Source organism: Rhinolophus hipposideros, assembly GCF_964194185.1.
Source record: "Rhinolophus hipposideros genome assembly, chromosome: 2".
Classification (NCBI taxonomy): domain Eukaryota; kingdom Metazoa; phylum Chordata; class Mammalia; order Chiroptera; family Rhinolophidae; genus Rhinolophus; species Rhinolophus hipposideros.
In genome coordinates this window covers 48,389,903-48,407,715 of record NC_138048.1, presented here as the reverse complement: position 1 = coordinate 48,407,715, position 17,813 = coordinate 48,389,903, and the positions used below count along the sequence as shown (strand labels likewise).

At 42.6% G+C, this 17,813-nt stretch overlaps 3 protein-coding genes across 6 annotated transcripts in view; 1 reads left to right on the top strand and 2 right to left on the bottom strand.

Moving 5' to 3' along the window:
* The window catches only part of PARP15 (poly(ADP-ribose) polymerase family member 15), a 31,794-nt gene extending 28,134 nt beyond the window's left edge, over window positions 1–3,660 (bottom strand). For both annotated transcript variants that reach the window (XM_081069177.1, XM_081069179.1), the window contains exon 1: window positions 3,383–3,660. In XM_081069177.1, the coding sequence (XP_080925303.1) occupies window positions 3,383–3,385 (3 nt within the window). In that variant the 5' untranslated portion in view covers window positions 3,386–3,660. The remainder of the gene's footprint in view (window positions 1–3,382) is intronic.
* A 2,983-nt stretch (window positions 3,661–6,643) lies between these two features.
* On the bottom strand, window positions 6,644–15,523 carry DTX3L (deltex E3 ubiquitin ligase 3L). Its single transcript, XM_081071499.1, has 5 exons — window positions 15,251–15,523; window positions 13,886–14,094; window positions 10,482–12,023; window positions 9,867–10,084; window positions 6,644–8,998 (listed from the first exon to the last, which is right to left on the bottom strand). The coding sequence occupies exons 1-5, from the start codon at window positions 15,438–15,440 to the stop codon at window positions 8,929–8,931; spliced, it is 2,229 nt and encodes a 742-aa protein (XP_080927625.1). The 5' UTR covers window positions 15,441–15,523; the 3' UTR covers window positions 6,644–8,928.
* Window positions 15,155–17,813, top strand: part of PARP9 (poly(ADP-ribose) polymerase family member 9) — a 27,512-nt gene continuing 24,853 nt past the window's right edge. The window contains exon 1 of one of the 3 annotated variants that reach the window (XM_081071449.1): window positions 15,155–15,626. The gene's annotated coding sequence lies outside the window, so the exon portion shown is untranslated. The remainder of the gene's footprint in view (window positions 15,627–17,813) is intronic. The other 2 variants (XM_081071447.1, XM_081071448.1) reach the window with 2 other exon arrangements.

Sequence of the window (17,813 nt, the reverse complement as noted above, 5' to 3'; positions counted from 1 at the left end):
CTGGGAAATACTGGATATTGGTTACTCCTTCTCCATTTGGGGGGTTTTCAAAGAAAATTGTTATGTAATTACTATGAACATGATGTGGCAGGTTTTCAACCCTAATGGTTCTTGTGGGTTCCAGAAGTCTTGGGAAAACCTGAAGTTGCTGAGCTCTATGGTGTCCATCACAGACATTAACAAATATCCTGACATCTATAAATAAAAATCAGTTTATTGGTACTGCAATTTCATTTCACATTAAGAAAACAGATTATAAAAATTAATTCGATTTAGAGGCTACAACTAAATTTCTATGTAAAGTTAAATTTCAGTGTCAGTTTCCAACTATCCCACATTGTCTACCTGAATGCACAGCTATCATTAACAGTGACCTTGACCTCCATTTGTGATTATTTTGGAAATATGGATCAAAGTTACCTCTCCAAATGAAATCGAGTATCTGCAGCCATATTGTAAGCTGATAATAGTAATAATGATTGTAATACATTATGGTTTCCTAAATCTAATGTCTCTCCATCCCCCCTAATAACTTCACCATATCTTGGTCTCCATTTGCACATGTAATTATCATAAAAATAAAGTCCTATAACTATTAAAATTCACTGGAAATTTGAGGGTACATACACAGTGGTTAAGAAAATACACTCAGAAGTCAGAATGTCTAATTTGGAATTCTGACTCAAATACTTACTAGCTGTGTGACTGTGAGCAAGTCATTTAATCCTCTCTAAGCCCAGATTTCTTCATCTTTAAAATGAGGACAATAAAGTACCTGTCTCACAGAGCAAGCACTTGATAAATGGTAGCTATTAGTAGCATCACAAGTAATAATACATACTCTCTTGCAATTCTTTTACTGGGAGTTAGAAAGAGCACAACTCTTAGAGAAAACCCACTGTAGGATGCCTGGTATCTCAAAGTAGGATACAACCATAATTTGCAGATGAAGGGTTAAAAGCTATTGACTGTCTTACCAATATTTTTGAGAAAAGTGATGACAGCAACTTTAGGACTGGGTATTCCACTCTGAAGTCACCATTGGCTTCTAACAGGCCACTAATCAACTCCGAAAGCAAGTACAGCCCATTCTCAGTCATGGTGTCTTGGATATTATAAAATGCAACCAACAGGGAGGCTTGGGAAGAGTTTTTTGAAAATTCACCTATTTCATCCACTTCCATTTCATCCATTTTATCCACTCTTCTGAAAAATATTACTTTTGTACTTCAGTCTTCCAACTTAGCAATTTTTAGGGAGACAAACACTTAAGATGTTAGTTTTTATATCTGCTGTGAGATTTGAAAGGCTCTGGTCTTTATATTACGTTCTGAAGTTTTAAATATTTTTAAAGAAAATAGATTTCACTCATTGCCTTATTTTTAAAAATAGTAACTCTTTGGCTAAATGATTATATGAAGTTAAACAGTATACTTTGTAAAGTCAGATTTACTCACCAAATCACAGGAAAACAAAAGTAACAAACATGATAGTAAATGATGGTTCTTATCCACTGGCATAAATTAACAGAGCTACAACTTGTTACTGAAAACAAAGAAGTTTCTGTTACTGCGTAATGAAAGGGCAATCTTCAGAGATAACCAAAATACAAAAATGCTGCATATTCACCAAGAAGATTTGCAATGCGTAGACATTGATAGACATTATGGGGAGAATAGAGACTTACTTCCATTTTTCATTATTTTTAACCCCTGAAAGAGGGCCAATTTTGCTGTGAATTTAAAACTGCTCTAAAAAATTGTCTTTTTAAAAACTGCAACTGTAAGTAATAATTATAAAACTAAATAATTCTAAATTAAGAATAGATAATATCACAAGAAGTACAAGAGAAATTCCAGAAATAAGCCTTAATCTATCAAAAAGTTTAACATATGAAGTATTAAGAGGAATAAGTGGAGACATGAATCATAATTTAATAAATATTATTGGGAATGTTGGTTTTCATTGTGAAGAAAATTAGGTATCAATTTATACTTTATAGTGAACAGCTAAACACAATAGTATTAATCCCTGATAGGTTAAAAATGTTAACTTTAAGCACTCCAAAAGTAGTAGAATAAAAGTTCTATTTTTATTTAACGGATTGTACTAAGGTGAAAAATTTTCAACTAATGAAACAAAATAGAAGATAGCAATTTAAATGGAATCACATAAAATACTAAAATACTAATCAAAAGATAGCTACAATGTAACAGATACTCAAGAAATGCAAGTTGATAAATTAATACACGGAACATGGGACCCTCTCCTCTACCAGAGCAGTAAAGTTCTAAATTTCTAAAAATGGAATGAGTAGACTTGAACAAATGAAATGGCCACCTTTGTTCTTGGTTAGAACATCTCAAGAAGTTAGAGGTCAGTAATTTAATTTATAAGTTTAATGCAAACCCAATAAAAATTCCAATGAGTTTTTTGTGTTTTGTTTTGTTTTGTTTTGTTTTGTTTTGTTTTGTTTTGACACTGATCATAAATCAGAAGTCAATCCTGAAGTTCACAAGAAAAGATAAGCACACAAGAATAGCTCGGAAAACACTGAGAAGGACAGCTCTACAGGGGGACTAGTACTGACATTAAAATATATAACAAAGTCTCCTTGTAACAGATAAATAAACAGGTCAATGGAATAGAATAGATGTTCCAGATATAGCCAAACTACAAGAAAAATGTGGTATATGATAAAGGTGGCATACTGAGGCAGTGGTAATCTTTTTAATAAATTCAACTAATGAAACACAATGGAAAATCTACAGATAGCAATTTAAATGGATTCACATAATTGAGTGTTGGGACAACTGGATACCCTTTTGGGAAAAAGATAAAATTAGATCCATTCCTCAGACCACACACAAGAATAAATTCCAAATGTATCAGAGATCTATATATATAAAACATTACAAATAGAAAAAAATCATGGGTGTCGATAACCTGGGTGTGCGGAAAGCTTTTAAAATATGACTAAAGTCCAGATGCAATAACACAGAAGATTGGTAAATTTTACTACATAAAAATGAAAAAACATTTGTGTGGGGGGGAAAGGCCACCGTAAGCAAACTCAAAAGACAAGTGACAAACTGAAAGGATATAGTCACAACATATATCACAAAGGACCAATATTCCTAATTTATAAGGAATTTAAACTTTGAGGGGGAAATTCTCAAATATTCTATAGAAAAAGACGCCCGCACTCTACTCTCTTCCGGGACAAGTCGGTGGAAAGCGCCTCGCTGTAGGAGAGGGTTCTGGAGGATGTGGGTCTCTGCGGAGCCCTGTGCTGCAGTGTCCCGCGTGTGCCTGGCGCCTGGCGGGTGAGCCCTGTCGCCCCTTCCGTCCCCTCCTCCCACCCGCCCCCGGCGCCCCTCACCATCCTCCCGGCGGATGAGCGCTAAGAAGCGGGGCGGGCTGCCCGGCTCCTGGCCGACCACACATTCGCAGCCTCCGGGTCTCTTCTGGCTCTGGAAATAATCCTGCAACTTGGTGTTCAAGTTCTTCGGGTGGGGGGTCGAGGCTCCAGAGCCCCAGGACTCTCAGACCAGCAGCGAGAGCCCTCGGCTCTGTCTGCCCCCACTGCCCGGCCCACCCCACCCAACAGGCTTGTGCCTAGATCTTTCGGTTTTCATTTCTATGAAAACAACTTCCTCTGCCTTAGCTTGAGGTAGCAGACGACAGCTGCCAGCGAACTTAACGTCATCCTTTTGGGACAGGTGTTGATGTCTGACAAAGTCCTGGGCTCTGTAGTTCATGAGTTGAGTAACCTCAGTCAGTGGCATGTAACTACTTCATGATATTATCATGAGGATTAAATGAGATAAAGTCTACAGAGAACCTGGCGTATTTCTTAAAAATCAGTATTAGTTTCCCTTTCTCCTGGACATCCCATTTCTACCCCACCCCCGCTTTCCCTACACAATCATCTTCAGAAAAATACACTGGGTCCTTTTCATGCACTCTGAGACAGGGCAAACCTGACAAGACATTATTTACTTTAATTCAACCAACATGTATTGAAGGCCCTTAATATACTTGGCATTGTGTTAAGATTACAAAGATGAATTGGACACAAGGTGAGGGTAGAAGTAAGGGGAAGGAAGTAAAAACCACACTAATACACATATTTACCTGGTGTATCATGAAAGGTCCTGGCAGGATATAGGTGGTACACTCAAAATGGGTCATTCAAGAGAGTTTAATAAAGGAATTACTTGGATAGGTGTGGACTAAGGGCAAAGAGAAATCATAGAGAAATGGTGAGGCAGCCCCACCATCCCCTTGCCATCTAGGCTGAAGGGGTAAGGGAGGGGGCATGTACTGAGCCTGGTAAGAGCCATACCAGTAGGAGAGAGTCAGTCCACAGGAACCATGACTGATTTGAGGAGACAGTAAGGGGACTGTCCCTCCCCTGACCCTCTAATCTCTTGCTGATGATACCTTCCCTTCCCTTCCCAGCCAGTAACCAGAGGGTTGCTGCAGTCCTTAGAGGTCAGTGTCCAGCACCACCCCAAGGCAGAAAGCGGGGTTAAGTGGGTTTTGGTACCACATTCGCATTATGTAGAGTTGTGTATAAATTATTAGGAACACAGAAATTCATAATCTGGAAACAATATTGGAGGAAAATTCCTCCAGTAGTGGCATCTGAGAACTTGAATGATGAGTAAGAGATTTCTAAGAGAAGAATGAGGTGGAAAGGCATTCCAGAGAGAACACATAGAGCACAGGCCAGAAGAATACAAGTATGGACTATAAAAAGAATAAAAGTATGGACTATAGTTTGAAAACGCTGGTTTAATCTGGTGGGACTAGATTACAGGGGCTTGGTGGGGAGGGAGGGACAAAGTAAGCAAAGTGGAATGAGAAACCCTTGATGTCATGCTGTGGAGTTGGAACTTCATTCTCTAGACCAGTGGTCCTCAAACTGTGGTCTACAGACCACCACCAGCAGCAGCACATGGGAACTTAGAAATGCAAAGTCTTAGACCCAACCTCACATCTACTGGGTCCGAAACTCGGGGTGAGTTAGCAGTATGCGTTTATTGAGCCCTCCAATGATCCTGACACAAGATCAAGTTAGAGCATCACTACTGTGGGAGTCACCGGAAGTACATCATCAGAGGAATGATGAAATCAGAGCTGTTTTTCCAAAAGGTAATTTGCGGTGGGAGGAGGAAGGGGGATGGGGAGAGAGTTTTTAGTGGGTATTTTAATCATCCTGGTGACAGAGCTATGAAGATTCCAACTGGGCAGTGAGGTTGGAAGTGAAGAAGGAGAAGGCAGGACCAGGGACAATGGACATGGAGGACTAGAGGTGCCACTGTTTTAATGTGCCATAACTGGAATCTGTTTTACGTTGTCCATTGTTTCCCCAGGAAAGAAGAGTAAGTTTCCTCCTCTCTAAACTAAGACATTTAAACAAGATAATTTCTGCAGTTCCTTTTCAACTCCTATGCCAAGCAAATAAAGCTGCTGAGTGACCTGCTGTGTCTTTTCAAGGCTCTTTATGAAGCAGTGGCGGAGGGGTGAGAGCCCGCGGCATTGCACTGCATGGCATCTTGGTTTGCTTCGCTTCCCTTTTTGTTTGTCCTTACCTTCACAGACCTGGCTCGCACCTCCCAAACAAGTTGTTAACATCTCGATCTTTGTCTAAGGCTCTGTGTTTTAGAGGACTCAGAACCCAATCAATACAAAAGGAAATAGTACCCAAGTCCCATGCGGAAATCAAAGCAAAAACAATACTAAAGTGGAAGATAAATACCCAGAAGTCCCACAAAGGTTTGATTTTGTTTTCCTAATGACTGCTTTCCTTAGGAAAATGACCACTGTGATGTTGTGATTTATAATAAGAAATGTGTATTTGGTCTTTGTCCCTGTTTCTGGCACTAGAGCTCCTAAAACCCTAAGAGTTTCCTAAAAGCTGAGATCCATAAAGATGTCTTTTGTTAATGAGGTAAGGATGGGAGATGGTTGCCAGAGGAACCAACCAACCACCAGACTAGAGGACTGGAGCTTTTAGTCCCACCCTCTGACCTCTGGGAAGAGTAGAGGGACTAGAAAATGAATTCACTCACCCATGGTCAATGATTTCATCAATCGTGCCTATGAATGAAGCCTCCATAAATACCCAAAGGGACAGAGTTCAGAGAACTTCCGAGTTGATGAACAAGCAGAGGTGCAAGCAGAGTGGCACATTTGGAGGGCATGGAAGCTTGGCGCTTTTCCCTTACCTTGCCCTATGCATCTCTTCCAGCCAGTAGTTGCTGAGTTATATCCTTTTGTAATACACCGATACCTTAGTGAGTAAACTGGTTTCCTGAATTCTGGGAGTTACTCTAGCAAATTAATTGAACCCAAGGAGGGGATCCTGGGAATCTCAGATTTATAGCCATTCAGTCAGAAGCCCAGGTAGGGCAGTCTTGTGGGCCTGAGCCCTTAACCTGTGGAATCTAATGCTATCTATTTCCTGGTAGATAGTGTCAGAATTGAGCTGAATTGTAGGACACCCAGCTGGTGTTGGAAAATTGCTTGGATATGGAGTGGGGAAAACCCACATATTGGAATTAGGTGGAGAAACTTACACTCTTTCGGGAATCATCAAATATCTCAATATTATTTTCAATTCTCTTTTTTCTTTGGAGAGAAGGGTGCCCTGATTTGCTGGTGCCTAGTGAGCCATCTGAGTAATCCAGCACTGATGCTGGAAAGGTGAAACAGAAACCCTAGGAGCAAGAGGGCAAGTATAGTTTGATGAGGTATCGCAGATGCTTTCTCTAGAAGGAGAGAAGAGATGAAATCTGCAGCCTACTTTTATCTTTGTAGTACCCTATGTGATAAGGAGGACAAATACTAAGAAACGTGATTTTCACCGCTGAAAGTGGCACTGGTGCAGTCAACAGAAGTTTTGTTGTACACTGTATGTGTTGTAGGAAACCACCGGAATTTCAACCTACTGAAAAAGAAAATAGGAGTGGGGAAAGAACACAGACATTCTGTTCCTAGTATGGATATAACTTTATTTAAAGCAGATATAGATGATAGTACCTTCTACAGAGCAAAAGCAGCAATCCAAAGGCTCACTAAGCACTCACACCATTAAACTGTCTATGCACACACTACATTGCAATCAAGGATCCAGACCTTATCAGGAACCAAACTTTTGGGGTTTTTTTGAAGTAAGTTTAGTGAAAAGATCAGTAGATACAAAACAATTAATCATAGTGGTAAAGACTTCATTGATCACCAAAAACTAATTATATGAACTGATTTTTTTTTTTAAAAAAGACTTATCATTTAGTTTAAGCTCCCTTAACTTTCTGGACAAAGGAAAAAATTCCGAGTTTTAAATTCTTCAAATAGGATTTCTTCAGAGGAAATCTGCTGTGAGTGCTCTAATCCATTTCTGAGAGAAGCGCAGAATAACGGGAATTCCTGTTCCATGGAGAAGAACCCCTGCAGGAGGCAGTATAGCTCTGCGTGCAGAAGAAGCCTTGTTGCCAGACTGTCTCCTTCAAATCCCAGCATGTCTACACAGTAACTATGTGACTTTTCAAGGTATCCTCTCTGTGCATCAGTTTTATCAGTTATAAAATGGGGATACTAACAGATTCAATCAAACAGAGATAAAGCTCTTATAAAGGAGACAAAATAAGTCCACAATAAGTATTAACCCTCTGACCAAAAATGTATACGAGTGTATATGTGTATCTTTAGGAAAATAAAAAGACATCTCTTTCATCATTCTTGGAGAGAGGTTGGGGCATGGATAACCAGATAATTTGCTACTCTTTCTTCTGGCATGGAGAACCACTTACAAGTAAATTTTGACATGTCATATATTCCTTATAGTAGGCTCAAGTCTTGCCTTTTCTGTCCAGAGAGTATCAAGGAGAAGGATTTTAGGGGAGAAAACATGACTTAGTGGGACTTAGTAAAAGGATGGGTAAACTACTCCTGGGATGGGGGGGCTTCAGTTACTGAGAAAATGATAGTCATGGGAAACTAAAGTTACAGTATGTATACTAAAACTGGAAGTGGGATATATTCAAAAGTACAGAGGAAACAAAATGTTCAGAAATGTATAGCATTACTATGGCTGGTAAGTGCACCCCATATAGCAGATTACAAGGATGGGAGGAGCGAGGACTAAGTTAGAGGCCTGGCCAGAGTCCAGAGTTCAGAGGCCAAGTGGTTGGCATAAGAAATGCAGTTTTCCAAATTGGTGGTGGACACTCTGGAAATGACTTCTTACTCCTGCCTCTGCTAAGGATTTAGGCAGCATCTGTCCCTCTGCTGGGTTATTAGCAATCTGAGTCAGGCAGCAGAAAGGTATTAAGTACCAACTGTAGACCAGGCTCTGCGTCATGAAAAACAATAGCCGTATGCTATTTATTCCCAAAGGTTATCCAATCTCTGCTCCAGGCCACTTTTCTGGCCATGAGGCAGGGGAACGTGTGTCTCTTAAATTTGGACCTCCATAACCAAAGCCTCCCCCAACCTTCACCCTAGGATTTTACCTTTAGGGTACTTAACAGGGCAAACCAACCAAACTACCATAGGGCCACCCCAGAGATGGTAATAAAAAGAGGACCTACTGGCAGCGAGCATTTCAAGTGAAGAACATAGGAGATGATTTCAGATCCACAGCGCCCCCCTCCCTCCTCACCCCTGCCCCCCCAACAACAAAGGATGAGGCACAATACCTCTGCAGCAAAATCCCACAGATCGTTGGGGCTTTTATCTTCTATGAAAAGTAACATTCCAGAAATGACAGATTACAGATTCTTACTCTTACATGAACCCCTTCTTGAGATGAACATTTTAGAAAGGTGATTCTACATAAGGATTTAGATTGGTATTTACTCTGCTTTTTCAACTGTTTCTTTTGAAAGTGTGGGTCAAGACATCCTTCCAGCAGTCTTCTTACTCAATTCCTTTATCCTTCAGCTCCTGTTTGACACGTTTCAGATAACTGGGATCCGGGTAGCCAAAGCTGCAGAAGGAAAAGTCCCTTAGCTTCATCACAATGATTTCAAAGAATCTGCACAGTAGGTCCCTGGCTTGACCACTGTGTTGCAAACATTCACAAGCAATCCTGAAGGCAGATAGATGACTTATAATCACTTATAAAAGTGCAGATGTGAGCCATTTAGCTACTGAATAAGCCTAGCTGGATCTGCCTTCAACAAAACTTTTTTATTCTCATAAAATTATACCATACTATACTATCACATATGTTATATATACATGTTATATATAAACATACTGTATGGTATATATTTCTATATTTTATATAGAAATATATAGTATATGCTACAGGAGGATTTTCAAATTTAGAAAATTTGCGAAAGTCTCAGGATGTTTTCCCCTAAGGGTCTAAGGTATTCTATCTGAATTTCATTAAGAATAATTGGATTGTAATTTCCAATTGCACGTTACATAAGTTTTTCTAGAGTACTATTAGCCAAATGGATTTAGGATTTCTATGCACTGACGGGAGAAGAGAGAAGAAGAAAGGGTGATCTTAAAAGAAGGCAAAGTAAATAACATTCCTAGGATCTACCCTTTAAATAGACAGGAAACCCCAAATTAAATCACCTTAGATACCATTCATCTTGGATTCTGAAGACCTCTGCCATTTGGGGCAAAGTTTAGTAACTGCATGATACTTTGTGGTTGGGAGGGTAGAAGGTGATAGGAACCAATCTTTCTGCCTGTGAGATCAGCATCTCTCAACATACTTTACTATATCCAATCCCACTGATATAAACAGTCTCCTTATCAATAAACATCCTCAAATTGCCGTATCTTACAACCTCTAAACTCTGTTTAGCAACCATTATGTTTCAAAAGGTTCTCACCTGACTGGTCCTCCAGACGTGTTTGTTTTGTGGTGGATATCATTCCACGTAATGGCATTTGATGCTCCTGAAACTCGAGAGTCTCCCACTGTGAAAATCAGCTTTTGTTCAAAGGCCCTACGAAGTAATCTTAAAACCTCCCTTCCTTCCTCATTATCAGGCAAGAAGGCAGTTCGCTTTATTCCCAAATATCTCTTTCCTGGGTTTGGGTGCTTTTGCTGTATGAAGACAAGAAAATGTCACATGAAAACATTCCCCTGTCTGATGTTCACTATACAGACAGATGTGTTCATTTGCAGATAGAAAAAATAAACAAAGCATTGAAGGTTTGCTCATATTCCCAATAATTCATGTTTCTCTTTCCCCAAATTCATGCTGGGAACACCATCCACCTTTCTGCCTCTTCCCACCCTAATATATAATCACCACCCATCCTTTCTCTGCCTTAACAGACACAAAAGATACCTAATTTGTACGCAAACATTGTCACCTTTATCACTATTTGGAAAGAAGTCAACTGGGAAGCCCACTGTCTAACTAGTAACAGAATAGTCTCTTTTGCTCTGGTAATCCTAACATACTGGAAAGAAACCCATGGACCTCAGAAACACTTACTGTTTGTATGCCTCCTTTCATATCATACTCAATCACGATGGTGCCAAAGCGTTCGTAACCTGGAAGTGAACTGCTCATGTGAGTGACATTCATGGTTCCCTCTGGCTGATTCCCTTTCTGGACACCGTAGGAAGTCTGGCACACAGGACAGACTGGCTTATACGTCATGGCTTCCTCGATACAAGGCCTGCAGAATTTGTGCTTGCACTTTGATAGCACGAATTTGTTCGTAATGGGCTCCATACAGATGACACACATGTCCTCTTCCTTGTCCACTCCTGATGCCTCAGAACTGGAAGTGTGCTGGAATGCTCGTGAAGCTGTTTCTGAATCATTACTATCAATGTCCATGGGTGTTTCATGATCCTCATTCCATTTCTCTCCTGCTAAAGGGGACATTCCCTCTTTTTTAAAGATATACTGTTTTGCCTTTGCAAGGTGATTTGGCAACCCAGTCAAAGTCACTGACTCTTGATTTAGCATAAAGTGTACATATGGATGCCTTTTTTTAAAGTCATCATTGAACTTGGTCCCATATAACTGCTTTCTCGCCTTGCCCAAAGGTTTCAGTGAGAGAACTTCTGTCATCAGCTGACATGAGAGATGTTGATAGGCATCAATGAAACTTGCACAAGAATGCACAGACAGATCCAACTCCTTGAGCCTAGGCTCAAACAAGATGCGGGTTTTCTGATTTTTCCCCAAAACCTTATTTTGAGTGTTGTACTTTTCTTCTATCTCTAATATGTCCTGGACTAATTCAGCTTCTAAAAGCATATAGCGAGCAGTGTCAACCTCAATTCCATTCGTTATACCCCCAGCAGTCAGTATTTCCACAGGTGCCCCGACAAAACTTTCACAGATTTGGGGGGCAAGAAAATGTTTGGTGGCTGAAATGTCATCTTGAGTCCCAAGGAGCATTAATTGTCTTCCATTCTCTTTTATTAAGACCTTTGGGAACTTGTGACTCAATTTCTGTTTGATTTTATTTGCCTGCTTACTGTCTGCTAAAGCAATACATTCCTGCTCCAGGGTTCCTATGCTCTTCTGAATTTCACTGATAAAAGATTCTTGAGCTACTCTGATGTCTCCTGATTGACTTGAGGTAAAGTCTATAGAGACCACATTTAAACTTTCCTGACTTTTTATTTTTATGCCAAGTCTTTTCTCCACCGAGTCCATGTTCTCAGGGTAGATATATGTGAAGTATTCAAACAAAGGCAAGGGAACTTCATAATGGTTGCTTTTTTCTTCTGGCCTGGTTTTTGGGTCAGAGGGAGAAGCACAGCTGTTCTGGACCTGCTGATGGATTCGCTCCTTCTCTGTTGCCAAAAGGGAAGATTTATGTTTCCGCTCACTTTTTAGGAGTTGCTCACTCAAGAACCCATGTATTTTTTCAATATCTTCGAAGTCACCACACACCTTCTCGATTCCATCGTAGCCCTCCATTGTTTTGACATTGGGGCAGAGAGTGGTTATGTGTTCCCTCTGCTCTTTAGAGAACAGGTTACAGTTCAGGTCAGCTGTGACAGTAAGAAAGATCTGAAATTGTAAAAGGAATAAATAAAATCTCTCAGACATCTAGGCCATCAGTTTCCTCTCAGGAGAATAGTCTAGAGACTAGAGAAAAAAAACGTATGTCCTTCCTTAGCAAAGTATGACTTCCTTCAAATCCTTTTCACAGAGGATGTAGCATGCTAAACCCAGAGGTTCTCAGCCCTGTCTGCACATTGGAATCAATCTCTTGGGGAGTTAAAAAGGAAAAAAAAGCCAAGGCCCAGGCACCCCTCCAGAGATTCTGATGTAAATGTAGAGCTTGGGCATGAGCATTTTTAAAAGCTCTGAGGACAAAAAGACTATATTCTAGAGCTGCCACTATCTGTTTGACCTTGGAGAATGGGGTGTAGGGAATGCACTTCCTCTTTCTGGGCAAGCTGCTGTGGTTCTCACTAAAGAGTCTGTGAGCCTGGAAGAGAGCCATAAATCTGAAGACGATGTATTTTCCTATTACTATGTTTTGTTTACTTCAACCCCTTCCTTTAAAAAAAAATAAAAATAAATAACTAAACACCTAACCACATGCAATGTTGGTGGGCCCTCTAAACGCTAACCTTTAGATCAAATATAAGACAAGCACATCCAACCAGGCTAAAAAAGACAGACACATTGAATGTAACATAAAAGCAAGATTTCTAATATTTTGTTCCTCCTCAAGATCTTTGCACATGCCATTTCCTCTGTATGTACCATCCTTCTTCCAGGTCTTCCTTCAAATGTTTCCTCAATCCAGTCACTTCTTAAACCTCCATGCGGACCACCCAGAGTCCAAGGTATCATCTTGCAGCTGGCCCACTGCAACCCTCTTAATTGGACTCTGACCTTCCACTCTAGCCCCTGCCTACATTCAGGTCTCCACATAGCAGCCAAACTGATCCTTTAGAGACGCACATCAGATCACTCCACTCCCCTGGCTCAACACCATCTGATAATCCCCTACCATTTAAATTAAAATCCAGTCTTTACCTTCATCCCCAAAGATCAGACTCTTCTGGATACCTCTCCAAGTTCCTCTCCTATCACTCTCTCCCTTGCTCACTACCCTCCAGCCACACTGGCTTCTCTCCTTGAAGCTCCTGGGGCTCAGGATTTAAGCTCCTGTCTTGGGGCCTTTGCACTTGGGCTTCCCTCCACCTACAACATTCTTCCCTCAGAAATCCTCTTAGCTAGCTAGCTTCCTTACTTCACTCATGTCTCAACTCAGATGCAACTTCATTAGAGAGGCTTTACTTGATACCCTATTTACAGTAGTGGTTCTGTCACTGTCTGCCACTTATCCAGCTTTATTCTTCTTCTTCGCACTTTCACTGGCAGACAGGGTATTATAAATCTGTTTGTTAGCTGTTGGTGTCTGTTTCCCTCACTGGAATGGGAGGTCCCTGAGGGCAGGGAATGATGTGTTCCTGGCTGTATCCGCAGCTCCTGTAATAGTGCCTGGCACTCAGCAGACAGTTGATAATGATTTGTCAAATGACTCTTTGCGTGGCTGGCTCCTTCTCATCATTCAAGCCTCAGGCCAAATTTGTCATCTCAGAGAAGTTGTCTGACTTCTGGTCCTAAGTAGCGTCATCCTTCCCCTTCCCGGCCCTGTCCCTGTCAATCTGTATGGCACATACCACTTTCTGAAATTGTTTTATTTATTTTGTTTATTTGCTTATGGTCCTTCTTTGTTCCTCCCCCTCACCCAGCAGGGACCTGTTGTGTTCATCTCTGTGTGTTCCAGTGCCTGAAACAGCGCCTGGCTCATAGTAAGTCCTCAGGCCAATAACTGTTGGGCCAATGATGAAAGGTAGGTGACTGGAGAGCAAGTTGCAAGCACATACCCAGCTCCTTCCTTCAATACTCACCTTTGGGCCACAGGAATCCACAGCATTAGGAATATGTTCTTCAAGGAATATGTTCTTCTCAACAGACCTCGCCCCTTCTTGTGACTGTGTGAGCGAAGACATTCTGGACATTTTCTCTATTGGATTTTCGGTGGGTTCCAGGAAAATAGGCACAGGTTTGTCGCCAACCACAATTTGGTGCTTTTCATTTTTCAACACTCCCTCCTTAGCTTCAGTGGAGACATGAAATGCACACATACACATAGGCATATAAGTGATTTCAAAAAATCCTCTTACCATGTTTCCCCGAAAATAAGACCTAGCCGGACAATCGGCTCTAATGTGTCTTTTGGAGCAAAAATTAATATTAAGACCCAGTCTTATTTTATTATGTCTTATTTCATTATCTTATTGTCTTATCTTATTTTAGGTCTTATTTTATTGTAAGACCAGGTCTTTATAATATAATATAATATAATATAATATAATATAATATAATATAATATAATACCAGGTCTTATATTAATTTTTGCTCCAAAAGACGCATTAGAGCTGTTTGTCCGGCTAGGTCTCATTTTCGGGGAAACAGGGTAGTCCTGCATCTGTAGCTTGCCCCAGCATCCTGGGATGGTGGGTTGGTAATAGGGGGTGTGAGAGAGCTATTCAAAACTCTCAAGCGGGCAGCTTAAGTTTTACTGTAGAAATGAAACCTCAATGATAATGGAACATCGTCCACTCATTAAAAGTCACGTCTCTGAAACTGTCTCGGTTTCCCATTTCAATGGTGTGGAATAATATTCATCACAGAAAGTGGAGTGAGAAAAGTAGGGAATCCACAGGGCAGACTCCGAATTTTGTAAATCTACATATGTGTTTACCGACGTTCATAGCAAAAGCCTGGAAGAAATATACGACAATGTTCACATTGTTTATCTCCAGGTGGTTTCCTTCTTTTTCTCTTTTCTATAGTGCGCATCTATTACTTTTGTAATCCTCAAAAATAAATCAAAGGAACACATATTTAAAACATAAAAGTGGAACACCTAAAGGGCACCGGGTGACAAACGTCTAGGGTAGGGAAAGGTGCTTTTTTGAGAGCGGAGAAGTACTATGCGGCAGGACGAGGAGGCTGGCAAGCGTGAGCTGGAAGGCGGCGCTGTGAGACGCGGTCCCAGACTGGGCACCTCTGGACCCCATCCTCCGTGGCTGCGGGCTGCGCGCTGCGTCTCCTGTGAGCAAGAGCCCGCGGTGCCCGTGCCCCATCAAACAGGCGCCCTGCTGTCTCCCGCCCTCTCTCCTAGGTCGGCGCACTCTGGGTGTGCCTGGAATCCCGCGAGGCTGGGCCGCAGGCACGGCCTTTGCACCCCCAGCCCGCCCGCGGCTCACCTGCCCGGTCCACGAACTCCACCACGAAGGTGCCCGGAGCGCCGGGGCCCAGGCATCTGACGGTGCACTCCCCGCCGCCGGACTGCCGGCTCTGGAAGTAGCTTTCCAGCTTCCAGCGTAGAGGTGGCTGGAGGCCCGGCTCGGACACCCGCACGAGCAGCGGGGACGGCGGGCGGCGGTTCGAGGCCATGGCTCTCGGCGTGGAGCTGGCACAGCTGACGCTGCTGGGCAGGATCTGGGGCAGGGACGCGGGCAGGGGTGCGTCCCGCCTCGGGCCGCAAAGTTTCAGTTTCGCTTTCCCCGAGATCCCTCCCTGTTCCCAGCACAGCTACTCCCCTTCCTCTCCTTGCTGCCTTCCCTGCCGCCGTCGGGTCGGGTGAGTGTGTGGGTCCCGTGTCCCCCCGAGCGGTGGGCGCCCAGGGCTCTCGCGTCTCCTCTCCGGCGGGCTTGGCCGAGGTAGGGGTGGGGCGGGCGAGAAACCGGCTCCTAGGGCCAGGCGGCCCCCGGCCCCAACTCAGGAGAGGGTGAGACTGGTCACAGGCTGAAGTCAAGGTTTCTCCCGAGTTTGTGATTCCTTTTCACTCTTATTGTTACCACTGTATGCAGCTAAAATGTAATTCACATGGTGAATTCCGATTAATACCTACATTTGAAAAAACTTGAAAGTGTTCTCCTGCATGACGACGTTATCACCTGTTACCTCCCTCCAGCTCTATCCTGTAGACTGGCTCTTGGAGCTGGATTTGGCCAATAAAACCGGACTGTGTGCTGCCCTGGGTACTAGGGAGTAAAGATGCACGCGGAGGCCGCGCACAGGCTGGTAAAGGAGGCGGACTTGGGAATCAAGAAGCAAATCTCTTGAAAGCGCCCAAGAGGAAGTCTGCAGCAGAATCCTAGAGAATGTGTGTGGGAGCGTGAGGGGTAGGGAGGGAGGGAGCATCTGAGGCTCAGGGACCCTTGTGATCTGAAGCAGAGGGAGCTTTGGGGCCTTGGAGGGCATGAGATGGGTGAGGGACATGACTGTCCCGCGGATGTATAATGGGAACCACATATCTAATTTAAAAATATTTAGTAGCCATAGTTTAAAAAGCATAAACAGCTGAAGTTAATTTTAATGATGTTCTTTAATTCAATGTAGTCTTACCTGTAATCGTTCGTGTATCTCAAATGAATCATTCGGCACGTAAGCAATCTTAAAACCGTATGAGATATTTTACATGCGTTTTGTCATACTGAGTCATTACTACCTGGTGTTGATCTCACACTTACATCACATCTCACTCAGTTGGGCCTAAGGAGCCACAGTTGAGGCGTTCGAGGGCTCCATGTGGCTAATGGCCCACAGCGGATAGCTCAGATCTAGACAGTGAGAATCAGTCTTGAAAATCGGTGGGGAGAAATGGAAGGGTTGTGAGCACCGGAAGCAGAGTGACAGGTCAGAGGTGCATTTTAGAAACATGATGTGGACAACCCTGTGGAGGACACATTTCCAAGCAGGGACGAATGGAAGTAGACAGGCCTGAGGTAAGGTTTTTGCACGTGGCTGGAAAGACTGGAAAGGGGTCAGTCTATATGCAGAGCCATTTGGCAGTACTATCAGCATAACAGCTGCCTGGGCTTTGTGATTCTGCAGTTAGAGGTAGGAGGGCGCCTTTTACACTTCCTCAATTTGAACCAGTAAACATAATATCAATTCAAACAATGAAATGTACAATTAAACACATTAAAATCTTTAAAGAGAATGTATTGACATAGCTCAGACAAGAGGCCCTGAAGTGAAATGATGTCAGTGGGCAAGGAGGGTAGGGGCATATTTGAAACTGGGTGGTTTGGACCCAGTGATGGGTTCCATCTGGGACAAAAGAGGAGATTCTAGATTTCTGACTTGAGTGGGTAAATGGTGTCTCATTGACTGAGCTGTGGAATCCAGGAGAGAGAGCATGAATTTCGGAGCGGGTTGGGTGGGTGTAGGGAGGTGAATCCAAGCAAAGGGCCTGTAAAGGCAAAGTGAAAGGTAACAAAAGAACCAAGGGAAGATGGCATAGAAGAAGCCAAGAAGGCAGAGTTTTAGGACTCAAAGAATGAAATGACTATAGAGAGAAGTGAAGTAAAGATTAGGACAGAAGAGAGTCCACTGGGGTTAACCTTGTGGAGATCACTGATGAGCAGTTTCAGAGGAGTGCTGGGGGTGGGGCAGGAGTCCACCACAGTGGGCTGAGCAGGCAGACGGATGGGGGAGTGTCAACTTCTTCATGCTGCCCAGGCGAGAAAAGAACACAGTAGGAACTAGTAAGGGAAAGTCGGGAAGGCTTTTGTTGTTAATGGGTGTTGTTTTTAAAATGAGAGAGATTGAATGTGCTGAGCAATATGTTCCTTGTTTCTAATTTCTTTGGGTTTAATAACCCCTCACCCCCACCCTCAAGAGTCTATCCTTAGGCCTTAAAAGCCTGGTCAAAGGAAAAAAACAAGTGCGACAGCATCTGAAGCAAAAGCCCCCGGGATGCCCACAGCCAAAGCAGACAGGAGACTTCCCTCTTTTGTGAAAACAGCAGTGACCTCTGGA

Bases quoted from the DNA above. Each gene is read 5' to 3' on its own strand.
- DTX3L (XM_081071499.1), bottom strand. From the start codon at position 15,440: ATGGCCTCGAACCGCCGCCCGCCGTCCCCGCTGCTCGTGCGGGTGTCC. The intron at 10,085-10,481 runs GTAAGTGTTTCT...GTCTTCATACAG, and splicing joins TGAAAGGAGGCATACAAACA to CAAAAGCACCCAAACCCAGG. The intron at 8,999-9,866 runs GTGAGAACCTTT...TTCCTTCTGCAG, and splicing joins ACGTCTGGAGGACCAGTCAG to CTTTGGCTACCCGGATCCCA.